The 14,934-nt window shown below is 36.0% G+C and overlaps 1 protein-coding gene across 3 annotated transcripts in view; it reads right to left on the bottom strand.

The window, feature by feature from the left end:
* The window catches only part of RAB28 (RAB28, member RAS oncogene family), a 98,521-nt gene that overhangs the window by 64,531 nt on the left and 19,056 nt on the right, over nt 1–14,934 (bottom strand). For all 3 annotated transcript variants that reach the window (XM_055589112.1, XM_055589110.1, XM_055589111.1), the window contains exon 4: nt 10,138–10,267. In XM_055589112.1, coding sequence (XP_055445087.1) covers nt 10,138–10,267 — 130 coding nt within the window. The remainder of the gene's footprint in view (nt 1–10,137; nt 10,268–14,934) is intronic.

The raw sequence follows: 14,934 nt of genomic DNA on the forward strand, positions 1-14,934 counted from the left end.
ATGGTATATTCTCAAAATAGGAACTGTAGTAATCCTTTCAAGTTAAATCATTTAGCTCTCCTCAAACACCTCAGTGGCTCTTCATCTCGTGCAAATAAAAGTCAGAGTCCTTACAATGGCCAACAGTCCTTCCTGACCTGTCCTCCCCTTCTCTACCATCGTGCTTCAATCCTATGCTAGTCTTTCAGTTACTGTTCCCCATACACAGCTATACACACAGCTACCAACTCTCCCCACTCTCCTGTCTCCTTCTCTTTCTCTCCCTCATGTACACACAGACACATGTGTGCCTCCTCACAGTTTCTAAGAGAAAAAACAACAACCAAATACTTCAGGGAGGCCTTTGCACCTACTCTTTCCCTTTACCTGGATAACTCTTCTGCCAGGTATCTCTGTGGCACTCTCTCTCATCTCCTTTATGCCTCTGCTCAAATGTCATCTTCTCAGACTTTCCCTGACTACCATATTTAAAATCTTAACACTGTCTTCTAAGAATTCCTTTTACTCCTTTCCTGCTCTATCTATCTACACAACACAATGCCATTTAATACATTATGTATTATACTTATTTATTTATTGCCTATCTTCCTCTACGGAGAAGGCAATGGCACCCCACTCCAGTACTCTTGCCTGGAAAATCCCATGGACGGAGAAGCCTGGTAGGCTGCAGTCCATGGGGTCGCTAAGGGTCAGACACGACTGAGCGACTTCACTTTCACTTTTCACTTTCATGCATTGGAGAAGGAAATGGCAACCCACTCCGGTGTTCTTGCCTGGAGAATCCCAGGGACGGGGGAGCCTGGTGGGCTGCCGTCTCTGGGGTTGCACAGAGTCGGACACGACTGAAGTGACTTAGTAGCATCTTCCTCTACTGGAACACCTAGACAGGTATGGGCTCAATAAAAATTTGCTGAATGAATGAAATAAATGAATAAGAAAAGATGTAAGAAAGCAGACAAAGAAAATAACTGCTGAATTGCTTTACTTACTGCAGAAACTAGACATTCATATGAAATTTTAAAAAACGTTACAGAAAATGAAAACTAAATTCTAAACTCAAGAACAAATTTCAATTAAAAAGAAATGCTTTTTAAAATCAAGCTCCCTGCCTTCAGATTATACTACAAAGCTACAGTAATCAAACAGCATGGTACAGACATAAAAAGAGACACACATATCAATGGAACAAAAGAGACAGAATTCAATACTAAGATTTATCATTACTGTTGTTTTAGGTAAATGCATCTATTTATGTATATGGAAAATGGATATTTAATAACTGAATGATAAAATGAGCCTAAAAAATCATCTCTGCAAGGATATTTCAATTACATATAAAGTTAAACTCTCTTAAAATTGTACAGCAACAAATATGCTCAATTAATCAGACGTACATCTAAATACAGTTAGGGTCATCATATTTTAGGAATAGAAGGTGCTTATGACTGTCTGGTAAAATTCCCTCATCTTATACATGAGGATCATCTTAAGTGAATAAATTGCCAAGGTAATGAAGTTATAAAAAAATGACAATAGCAGTACAAAGTTTTCTGATCCCCACTCTAGTATTCTTTTAATGCATATTGGATTTATTACATAATCACTGCAAATATAAAGCACACTATTAAAGGGGCTTAAATTACACTGATGAAAATCTCCAATCTCCTTTTCACACAAAAAAATGTTTTTACAGCTGCATTCTTTAATATTTAATATTAATTTAATTTTTAGTAATTAAATTTTCTTCTAAAAATTAAATTCAAAGAAATTCATCATAAAAGAAACAAAAGATGGATTATGCTTTCTTTAGCATTTAATAAACTTTCTATATCATGACAATGAAAGATAGACAGAAATTATATAAACAGATTGCTATGCCCAAAATCCTTACACAGCTCCTCCCAAACAAAACAAAACCACATAAGGCAGAGGCCAACCCAATACTGTAAAGCAATTAGCCTCCAATTAAAAAAAAAAGAAAAAACAAAACCACAAAGTCCTTAAACTTCCCAAGCTAAGTAAACCATAATACTGCCAAAATGGTTTAAAGCAGGCCATCTTAAAAAAAAAAAAGTAACTATGAAATGACATAATAACTGTAACAACTGTCAAGTAAAAAATGTTTCTTGATGAGTATTATGAAAAAGCACTCATATGACAGTTTCTCCCCCCCAATATATCAGTCACAATACCAGTCTGAATTTAAGCTTATGCATTTATTTGAGGAAACTACTCAATCAATTAAACTTGAAATATTATCAAAATGTTCTTAAAAGTACAGTAGTAGGGTGAAGTATCACATAAAGGAACAGGTATAAGTGTTTATATTAAAATACTCACTCAATATACAGAATACTGATGCTACCAGTGTCAGAATAAGATGCTATCATCATCCTCCAGTAAGTACTGGAGGTACTCTATTTTAAAAATTTACATGTAAACAGAGGAGAAAGCAATATACATATAAAGCCACAGAAACAGAAATGTTAGATCCATCTGAAAAAGACACTTGGATTTGATACCTTGGGATTACTATTACTGGAACAAAAAGAACCAAAGTATTAAAATAAATGGATAAGGAGCAGACTTTTAATTTAGACTGTATAAACAGAATGAACTTTTCAAATCCTCAAAAGAGCTTTTGTTTATGCTTTATAAATTGTAAACTCTTACACAAATTTGTAATGACTCATTTGTTCACTGTCATAATATTATAGATGACAATTTTTATAGAAGTTGATATTAATTCTTCAAAACAGGAATCAAAGTAAATGTTACTTACTTCATAGTTTCACATTTCCACTCTCCAGATAAAATAAGAATTTCTTAAGACTCAAAAAAGTCACAGTATAGGCAAGTATTTTCATGTAAATTCCCATGAAGTTCTTAAAGCTGAACTTATAACCTTCTCTTACACTCCTCTATTACTACGAATAAGGAATAGTCTCTAAAAGCCTTGTGATAATTTTATTGAGAAGATCAGTAAAATTTTCAACTTAAAATTTACTTGTTTTACTAATACATTTCCATGGAGTTCAGGGAACACAACTTACAGGGTACATTAAAATGTAACCTTTGAACCTCACAGTGTAAAACATCACTTCCTGGGCAGAGATAGTACTCCAAGAACAATCAATCACTGTTAAGAAGAATATACACTCAACATTGTTAATTAGTGTAGATGCACTCTTCTCTATGCCCTCATCTGTCATGAAGATTGTTTAAAAATCTGAGTTATTAGTCTTTATTTGGGAAAGGATCTGTTTAATATCTTTAAGAGTAGAAATCATTCATCCATTCACTCTATACTGGAGCGTGATAATTCCTACTACCAATACAAGTTACTGATAGCCACCACCCCTCCACTAACTAAGAAGCCATAAATCAGGAAGGGGGCAGCTCCTATGCAACCCTGTTAATTTCTGTTTACAATCTATCCAACCGAGAATGTTAGCTAGTCAGGGGAGAAACTAGGTGATGGATCAGATAGTAGGAAAACATAACAGCTTAAAGATAGAAAATAACAAAATGACAAATTAAAATGTCATGTGGTTATAACACATGGATTGAATATAAAATTAATCTTAAAAAAATTAATATTCCTGATGTTCATTTCAATTTGAACCTTCCCTGAAACACTAAAACTAAAATTGTATTTGAGTGCAGATTATGATTTTTAAATTAAACACACAAATTTTTAACCTGTAAATTAAAAGTTGAAAGTGTACAGTTCTACCAATATGTAAAAGTTTAAAATATGAAGAAAAATCTGAATTTTTTAACATTTATTTACTCTAAAATCATGACAGAAAATCTATGACATTTTATCTCAAACATGATCCAGCATAATATAACCCCGATGTGTTTCCTAAGAAAGTCTGACATTATTAACCAGAGTGGAATTCACTAGGGCAGTTTGGTCTGAAGGCCATCTAACAGATTCCCTGTATCTACATATGTATTTTTCCTCATTAAGAAACCATTTTCCCTGAATAACATATCCCGGGCCATAAACACTTCTAATTTCAACAGAGTCTTCATGAAAAGGCTTTTATTCATTCATTCAGTATTCATTCATTCAGGCACTGTTGTAAGTGATGAGATCCTCAGCTTTCACAGAGTTTAGGCAGACAAGAAACAAACAAGAAATGATACCAGATGACAATGAGACTAGGCAGATAACTGAAACAGAACATCCTGACAGACTTTAGATTCCTTTAGATTTCATTGGTCGAGGAAGGCAACTCTGAGGTGATGACATTTAAGATGAGTTACAAATGACAAAATGGAGCCAGCCAAGCAGAGGCCAGAAGGAAAAGTCTATCAAGCAGAAGAAACCCTAAAGAACAAATTAACTTGGAAGGTTATAGGAACAGAAAAAAAGACAAATGTGCCTTACACACACAGTGGACAAGGGAGCATTTAGTAGAAAATGAGTCTGAGAGGTAAGTAGGAGCCAGATTACCTTGTGCTTGAGAAACTGGATAAGGAGTTTGGATTTCAGTCTAAGTGTGATGAGAAGGCACTAGAGGGTTCTAAGCAGAAAAGTCATATAACATGATTTGCCATTTGGGAGCTGAATTGTAAGAGAACAAAGCTAGGAGCAGGAAGAACAGTTAGGAAGCTAGTGCCATAGTTCACATGAAAGATGGTCAGGTCCACTTGTAACAAGCCTGTAGTAAGTGGAGATAAACTGAAAATCCCTAGGCTCTGCAGTACAGGCTCTGGTCAACTGAGAGTGCCCCGATGTTGGGACAGCAAGACCTTCAAGGCCAGGAAACCAGGGTCTAGGCCTGGTGCATTTGGCTCCCCAAATTGTAGAAGCTATCCTAGATGGTAATATAATTGCTTCCAGGTGCTTATGTGGCTATAGTCATTGTAGCCTATGAGGCATCTCACTGCACTTGCAGCTGCAAACATCATCAAACTTCAACTAAACATAAAACACACAGAATAAGTAGATGGCTTACCCTCTTTCCCATTCTGAAAGTTACTACTTCCAAATGAATTTTTTTAATTTTCTCATTAGGGAAAAGTAAGGCCTTCCATGGAAATTTGAACATAACTACTTATTAATCCCAAGAACCAAACAAAGCAAAAGAAGGTCAAATTTCTAGAAAACTTGAGGATGGTATAGAAAAAGAGTAAAATTAAGACCCAGGTTAGCAGGTCCCAAACACTGCTTAAGCATTCTCTTGGGTTCTACTTTTGTGCAAAATAATAATGGCTACCTGAATACACATAGGTGGCACTCGAAAATGTCTGCTGAATGAACTGCCCTACCCAATACACAGTATGAGAACTATCAAGTTAAAAAACAAGAAAAAAATGGTGACAAAAGAATTCTTTAAGAACCATTTCCTTCAGGCTACTTTTGTAAAATTTCTATTTCAGCTCGTGGTTCAGATGGTAAAGCGTCTGCCTGCAATACAGGAGAACCAGATTCGATCCCCGGGTTGGGAAGATCTCCTGGAGAAGGAAATGGCAACCCACTCCAGTATTCCTGCCTGGAGAATCCCAGGGACGGAGGACCCTGGTAGGCTACAGTCCATGGGATCGCAAAGAGTCGGACATGACTGAGCGACTTCACTTCACTTCACTTCAATCTGTAATTATGGTCTTTCAAGTTGAAGTTATAGTCCATGCTTTTAAAAGGCTACATGATTAATAATAATAATTGTTATCAACACTTACATATATAGGAAAAGTGTTTTTATGTAATAGCCCATTTAATCATTAAATCAACTTTATCACACAGAAACTATGATCCTTATTTCCAGATGAAGAAATTAAAGACACAAAGTAACTTGTGTGATATTACACTGCTAGTAGGGGAAAAAACTGGGCTTGTAAGGAAAGTCTGTCTCAATTTAAAACCGTCTGATCTTAACCACGACTCAATACTTCATTTTCCGTCTTAAACAGTACAAAGAAAGAACATTAACTAGTATTTCATAGCCTTTTAGAATTGAATATAAAATAAAACATTTTATTTTATGTACAGTTGCCCATTGATCAACACTGGTTTGAACTGTGCAGATCCACTAACACACAGATTTTTTTCTCAGTAGTAAATACTACAGTACCTCATGATCTGAGATTGGTTCAATCCATGGATGCAGAACCACAGATACAGAGGAACCATGTTTACAGAGGGCTGGCTAAAAGTAAAACGTGAATTTTTGACTGCAGGAAGGAACTATGTCTATAAACCCTGTGATGTTGTTCAAGGATCAAATGTATTATATACTTTTTAGTATGTACTGAAATAATTAACTTACTAATTAACACTCTATTTCATTAAAGCAAGTCCCTTCCTCTGCTGGCTCTATCATTAACCTACTCTAGTTACTCTCTATATTTAACCGTAATAAAACACAATTTTTACAAAAATAAACCTGTAATTCACCTTTAGCTAAGACTATCCTCAATCCTCAGCCCAAATTTCTGAGAATTTACCATATTTTAATAAAAAGCAAATGACTTTATAACTTAGTAATATAAGTTCTTACTATGGAGCAAATTGACACACACACTCTGTGCACGGAAATTTTCTCTGTATCTCATCTTTTTGCTCAACTTTGGCTAAAAGTTGGTTCTGCTGTCAATATTTTCCTAGTCTACACATGCTTCTTTTCAACATATGTTTTCCATTCAAGCTGCACAGAATAGGACACAATGATGAATTTTTAAAAGCACAGTTAGGCAGACAATGACTCTATATAGATAATAATCATCATAATTCAGCTTCAAACATCTTCCTAAATTCATTGTCAACAGATCTACTCTAAAAGAAATGTTAAAGGAAGTTCTTCAAAGAGAAAGAATCTACTATCAGAATCTTGGATGTATACAGATGAATAAAAGTGTTGGCAATGTAATAAGTAAAGGTAAAATAAAATGTGTGTGTGCTATGTGTGCTGAGCTGCTTCAGTTGTGTCTGACTCTGTGCTACCAGGCTCCTCTGTCCATGGGATTCTCTAAGCAAGAATACTGCAGTGGGTTGCATTGCCCTTCTCCAGGGGATCTCCCTACCCAAGGATGGAACCTGTATTTCTTTTCATCTTTTGCATTGCCAGGTGGGTTCCTTACCACTAGCACTGCCTGGGACGCCAAAATAAAGTGCACCTTTTTCTTATCTGTAATTGTTTTGAAAGCTAAATAACTATTTAAAGCAAAAGTTGTTTACAGAATATTTAAAAATATGTCTGACAATAATAACACAAAGAATTGAGGGGGTGTTAAAAAATACTACACATGAAAAGTGATACTATTATTTGAAGGTAGAGTAATTAAGGATATATACTGAAAATTCTGGGCTTCCCTGATAGCTCAGTTGGTAAAGAATCCGCCTGCAGTGCAGGAGACCCCAGTTTGATTCCTGGGTCAGGAAGATCCGCTGGAGAAGGGATAGGCCACCCACTCCAAAATTCTAAAGAAACAACTAAAAATATAATACATGAATATATAATATGTATAATAAGTTAATAAGTGAGATAAAATGGAATAATAAATAATCAATTAACCAAGGAAGAAAAAGAGGAGAAAAAAAGAAGCAGCAGACTGAACAAATATGACACTCGTGATGAATGAAAAAGGTGGGACAGAACAACTGTGAGCATCTTTTCATCTGGAACATTCTCTGAATCTGAGAGCTGCTTCCTTGACTTGGAAGACTTTCCAATGTTCATGAGGCCCTTGATATAGAAACTCTTAATAAAATCTCTTTAACTAGTTTGCTGCTGCTACTGCTGCTAAGTCGCTTCAGTCGTGTCCGACTCTGTGAGACCCCATAGATGGCAGCCCACCAGGCTCTGCCATCCCTGGGATTCTCCAGGCAAGAACACTGGAATGGGTTGCCATTTCCTTCTCCAATGCATGAAAGTGAATAGTGAAAGTGAAGTCGCTCAGTCGTTTAATCAAAAAAAAGAAAAAAAATCTTTGCTTTTTAATATAATTATACCTCCCCAAAAAGAAAATACTACTATAATGTAATGCCTTATCTCTTAGAAGGGCTTCCCTTATAGCTCAGTTGGTAAAGAATCTGCCTGCAATGCAGGAGACCCAGGTTTGATTCCTGGGTTGGGAAGATCCCCTGAAGAAGGAAATGGCAATCCACTCCAGCATTCTTGCCTGGAAAATCCCATGGACAGAGGAGCCTGGCAGGCTACAGTCCATGGGGTCGCAAGAGTCGGACACAACTTAGCAACTGAACCACTATCTCTTAGAAACAAATTGTAAGATCATTCACTACATGAACATATTGATCATATGAAACTGGGCCAGTGACAGATAATAGTAAATAATATCCAGACACATGTTCATCTCTAATCACTTAATTTTACATAGATATAATATTCTGTGTAATCACATACTCTGTTACATGATCTCATTCTGAAACAGAGTATTAGTAATATAAATACAAGAAAAGGATTACTCCAAAAGTAAAAAAATTCTTTCAATTTTCATGCTATTAAATCTCAAACATAACACTGTAACAATTTTTGGCATAAGTTCATATAACTTATGTAAATGTTTGTTTTTAAAACTCAGAATGGCATCACCAGCACAGTCCAATAGCCCATCTAGTCTGACATCCTGACAGTGACCAATGATGGAGGCCTCACAGGATAGCATAAACACATAACATAATGTATATAATTGTGCACCACCACACCATTACTCCAGATGTAGTTAGATTATATCCTGAAAGAAATGAAAACAAATCCCAACTCCCATCACTTCCGTACTCTGTAATTTCCCAAAAGGTGATGGGAAACCTCCAATAAAGCACAAATTTAACTATAATATATGCCAATGCTTTGGTGACATGACAAATGACTAACAAATGATCTTCTAAAATGAAAAACTATACTCATAAATAGAACCTAAGCTCATCAAAACTTATGATTTGTAAAATGAGTTTTCAATGAGTTGAAAAGCATCTGATTCACTTAGTTACATCTATAAAACAGATAAGCAAAATTTAATTAAAGCTTAATAAAAACTGTTTTCATCCATTTTGTGATACGTTATACTGTTTTCTAGAAAGTAGTAAAAAATTTATATTTTTAACTCTTCAGAGAAATTATATTCACACCTGTTTTGTAATGGTTTTAAAGCAAGGCTTGGATTTATTAAATGTTCATCTAAGTGTGTAAAACCACATAATGAAGAAACCATGGTTTGGTCCTTCAGGAAGTACTATTTCCTAAACAATTATAAACCCGCCCAAAAATGCACTATATTTTTAAAGACTTCTGGAAGAGATAATTCTCTTGGTAGTAAACTTGGGTACTGATTTAACAACGCTTATAGTTAGGAAACAGTTTCTGACCTGAATCCTCCATGGTATAATTTAAATTCATTTCTCTTTTTCTGACCTCAAATAAGTTGTAGAAGATTGGGTCATATCATATCTATTTGAAAACTCTTATTAAGGTCCCTTTTCCCAGGGTAAATGCATTGCAGGACTACGAACCAAGTAACAATCCTGTACTGAAATCAATCTTATAATTTTTACATGCTGTATATCATAGCCCAAGAGACAGATTTGAAAAATTATCCATCATTTCTACAAAGCACCACTCCTTCCCCACAATAATATACTTTCTCAAGAAAAAAAAAAAAATTATAATGTAAAAGCAAACCTCAAAAATTTAGAAAAAGAAAGTCAATGAGCAATGAGGGCAAGGAATAATACACACAGAATTCCATGCAGACACTGCTTCCTTCCCCGGAACAGGGTACCATTTAATGAAATGTATCTCTCAAAATCTCTGGGGCAGAGCTAAAGCTGCAGCGCAATATCATAAAAACGTGCAGCTGTGCTGCCGTTCTTCCTAGACCACACTGCATCCTTAGACCACAGGAAGCCAAAACACACACACTGTCAGAACACAACTTACCTTAACAAGGAATCAGCCAAAGCAGCAGAGCAGTTACCACAGGTCAAGCATCAAAACTGTTACTGAAAAGACTGTACACATCTTTATGAATTTTCTCAACTTGCTCACTCCAGAAAAGCTGTTTTTCCAAAAAAGCTACTTACGTTTCCAAACATCATTTCTTTTAGGGATAAAAACTATAAGATAGGCAAATAAATTTACTACATATAAATAAACATTTATAACTTACTTTTATTGCCCACCAAGGCAACCAGGGGCTGAGTTTCTGACTCCTCACTCACTTTCTTCACCACGGAATACCAATCTTCTAAATTCTCAAAGCTTTGATAATTTGTAACATCATATACCAAGAGGACTCCCTGTCACAAAAGAGTTACACAACATTTGTAATATACTGCTTTAAAAAATATTAATACTAAATACTTGTAAGTAATAGATATGTTGAGTATAAAAAATACAAGCAAGGCCTGTTTGTATCTGACTTTAATTCTGTTATTAGCAGACAGATAATACTGAATGTTTTCATTCAAGATGTGAAGATACAAAGCAAGATAAAGAATGATTATATCAAATTGTGAGTGAGTTCCCAATAAGATATCTGGGATATGCTTGATAAGTTTCAATAAACGTAAGAAAAATCTTATTATAGAGGTGGAAAAAGCTGCAAGGTCTACAATTCTGCCTGTCACTTTCATGAGGTCAAACATTTAAACCTTTTAATAAATAACCATCTGCTGCTGCTCTTTTAAAATATTTTCAAAAATGGAGATACCGTGACATCCCTTGATAGTCAATTTTAGCGTTTAACACAATTTTCTTTAAATGAAATAAGTCGATTTCCTCTTTCGGTCCTCTGTGCATTAGGAGAACAACATGAGAGTATCCTCCTTATAATAACCCTTCATGTACTTAAAGATAGTTAAGTCACTCTTTCACTTGAAGATAGTTAAGTATCCTTTCCAGTATAAACAAACTCAATTCCTTAAACTTGCCTCAAAGGACCTATTTTCTATCCTTTTAATAACAGTTGTTGGTTCTTCCCAAGGCATGCTACATATAGTTTTTTGACATCCTCTTTAAAATGAGCAATGTAAAACTGGACATGATACTGTAATAAGAGTCTGAACAAAGCCAAATATAACAGAGGGATTGCTTCCTGTCTCTTATATATCATATTCCTTTTAATACATCCCATTATTTTGTGTGGGAAGGAAAAGTATGTACACACACAAAAATAACACTGCTACATTCTTGATTCTCATCCAATTTGTGGTCAAACACTTAATACAAAGCTCTACATATATAAGTCTGGACCCTAATGGCATTTATGTCTCCTTCTTCTTAAGTTATAATCACAAATGTTGACAACTTCTTACACCTATTATGTACCAGAGAGATATCTGGATCTTTTCATTCCTCCTCACAAAATATCATGCAAGACTGGTATTATCCTCATTTTCACTAATAACACAAGGTCACAGGGAGCCAGAATTTGAATCAAGGACTGAATATAAAGTCCACTCATTTACTCTATAAACATTTGTCAGTCAGCTATATGCCAGGCACTGTGCTGGGTACTAGGGACATAAATTCCAGCTTCAAGGAACTCAAAGCCCTGCAACAAAGACAGGCACACAAATAGACAAGTATATAACACAAAACTCATCGGCAACGGTATGCTCGTAAATATTAATTAACTAGCTTAAGGCATGGTAAGGAGAGGAAAGGATGAGAGAGCGTTATTTATAGCATTTGCCAATTTCTGTAATGTAAATACTCTCCTGTGGTCATTTAAAATCTATCAATGTCACTTCACGAAACAGAGCTGGGTAGGACATCACCACACAGCATTTCCACTATACAGACACACTTGATACACTAGATACAAAAAACCTTGAGGGCACAAACAACAGAAATATACAGTAAAATAATCAGTAAGTGATACATTTTGATCATATAAATCTTTGTTTTTAATATAAATTATGAGTTTATACATATATATATATATTTGTAATCCTGAATGTATTCAACAATTGGCTCAAAAAAATTCCTAAAAATTTAACAACTGACTCTCCCTATGCAGATCTAGCTCACTACTGTTATGACCTTTCGGTCCTATGCTCTTTTTTCCCCCCCGTTTTATCACGAAATAGTTGACATACATCACTGTACAAGTTGAAGGCGTACAGCATGAAGGCTTAATTTACATATATTGCACAGTCATTCGTTAAACTACATTGGCTCCCCCAAGTCACTTAGCTTCTCTGGGTCTCAGGTTATTTGCCTAAACACTCTCTATGATCCTTTTCAGTTTAATGACTCTATAATCTTGAAGCAAAATCATGTGTCTGATTTATTTTAGCAACTTACAAACCTATTTCTATATTCCTAAATGCTTTGAAATAATGCTCAGCACAGAATTATTTGAAATAATAAGCATAATCCCACTTTTCTTACTAAAAATAACGTCCTACAAACAGCCTCTGAACAAAGCTACTACTCAATCCATTGACTCCACCTTCAGTTGACAGGAGTGGTACAATGTATTATGCTTAAAGAGCTCTGCCCTGGAAGTCAGATCAATTTTGGATTATGGTCCTGGCCCTACCATCTACTGATCTTGGGGAATGCTTCTGTCGTCCACCTTTATAATACCCGTCATGATTAAGTGAAGTAATAAAAACAGACTTATTTTAAAAATAAGATACTATACAATCACTGGGAACTTTTTTATTATTATTCTGAATGAATATGAATCATTTTCAAGGTAACTCTGAGCTAGCTTTCACTCTCATAAATTGAGCTTTGACCTATTTGTTGCACAGTCACTAAGTCCAACTCTTTGTGACCCCATGAACTGAAGTACACCAGGCCTCCCTGCCCTTCACTATCTCCCAGAGTTTTCTCAAATTCATGTCTATTGAGTAGGTGATGCTATCTAACCATCTCATACTCTGTGGCCCCCTTCTCCTCTTATCCTCAACCTTTCCCAGTATCAGGGTCTTTTCCAATGAAATGCTCTTCACCTTAGGTGGGGAACTTCAGCTTCAGCATCAGTCCTTCCAATGAATATTCAGGGTTGATTTCCTTTACAATTGACTGGTTTGATATACTTGCAGTCCAAGGGACTCTCAAGAGTCTTCTCCAACACCACATTTCGAAAGCATCAATTCTTTGGCGCTCAGCCTTCTTTACGGTCCAACTCTCACATCTGTACATGACTACTGGAAAAACCATAGCTTTGACTGTATGGACCTTTGTCAGCAAAGTGATGCCTCTGCTTTTTAACACACTGTCTACATTTGTCAGCTTTCCTTCTGAGGAGCAAGCATCTTTTAATTTCATGGCTGCAGTCACCATCTGCAGTAATTTTGACCTATGGTGTCTCTTAAACCTGAAAATTTTTAGAACTCTTCTAAGTAATATATTAAAATAGTCATCACAACATGGGTCAACATCTGAACATAATAAAATATATGCAAATAAAACATGGCCAGCATCTTTTGATAATCAGTACTAGACCAGAGCCAAAGAATAAAAACTATAACTGATCTAGACTAGGAATCGGTAAACTATGGCCCCAAGGTCAAATTCAGCTCATAGCCTATATTTGCAAATAAGTTTTATTGAAGCATAGTCACACTCACTTGTTGAAGTTTTATCAATGGCTGCTTTCGCACTATGATGGCAGAGTTGTGTAGCCACAACAAAGAGAGTCTGACCTGTAAAACCTAAAATATTTTCTATCTAGTTCCTTAAGGAAGTTTGCCAATTTCTCATCTAAAATGATTTATCCTAATATTCTCCAATCAGCAATACCTATGAATTGGTCCAGGACTCATAAGAAAGATAGAAGGATAAACACTTTTCCATTAATCTAGCAACCCAAATATCTATCGGTTCATATATTCCTTTTTCAATATCATTCAATGAAAAATTATGATTTTTATCTTTGCTCCTAACATGACAACTTTGCACCAGTTTTGAATTACATCAATGTGGTGAAAAATTGAGAAAGGAAAATGAGAAAGCCAAAGACATTAAAGCAAAAGAAGTTCTAGGACTTTCAGTTTCAGCTCAGACATGTAAAGAGTTTGGAAGTCATCACATTTGTCCTTACATTAAGAAAAAAGCTGGACAAACGGAAAATCAAAGACTTTTTTTTAGACAAAACAGAAAGCTGAGTTTGTAGGGCAAAATGACATCCTGAAATTCGGAGAAAGAGGAGTGAATCCAAAAAGTCACCATCAAAAACCTGCTTACCTGGAACAAAAGTCCCTAGAACCAGTAAATAGTAGAAACACTTAAATGGTAATCTTGACAAACTGCTGAAGGCTGAGCATGGTCTAGCCTGAGGATCAGAAACTCCTGGGAGACATACTTTTTGAGATGCCCTCATACTTTCATGGGTTTTACCTATGGTGAAGAATCAAGAAAAATACCCTCATAGCTCTGGTAGGAGGAAAGAGAAAGTAACCACTGTAAAACATGCCCAGAGCACTGTCCAAAAAAAGGCATACTCTCCAGGAAAAAAACCTTCATCAGAGTCTTCTAGCACATGCATTTTCCAACTTCAGCCCCTTCTAGCCCACCTATCTCACATAAATGAGAAAAGCTAAGATACCTACGAAAGTCATAGCCCAAGGACACAAATCCTGAAGTCACACAAGGCTGTGACTTAATCATAAGAGTACAGAATGTTTCCCTCCCTCCATACTTTGCTGCTGCTGCTGCTAAGTCGCTTCAGTCGTGTCCGACTCTGTGCGACCCCATAGAGGGCAGCCCACCAGGCCCCGCCGTCCCTGGGATTCTCCAGGCAAGAACACTGCAGTGGGTTGCCATTTTCTCCCGCAATGCATGAAAGTGAAAAGTGAAAGTGAAGTCACTCAGTCATGTCCGACTCTTCGCGACCCCATGGACTGCAGCCTACCAGGCTCCTCCATCCATGGGATTTTCCAGGCAAGAGTACTGGAGTGGGGTGCCATTACCACACATCAATAGGGCTCCAGGATAAGAGTGGAAGATT

This window comes from Bubalus kerabau, chromosome 7 (assembly GCF_029407905.1).
Source record: "Bubalus kerabau isolate K-KA32 ecotype Philippines breed swamp buffalo chromosome 7, PCC_UOA_SB_1v2, whole genome shotgun sequence".
NCBI lineage: Eukaryota > Metazoa > Chordata > Mammalia > Artiodactyla > Bovidae > Bubalus > Bubalus kerabau.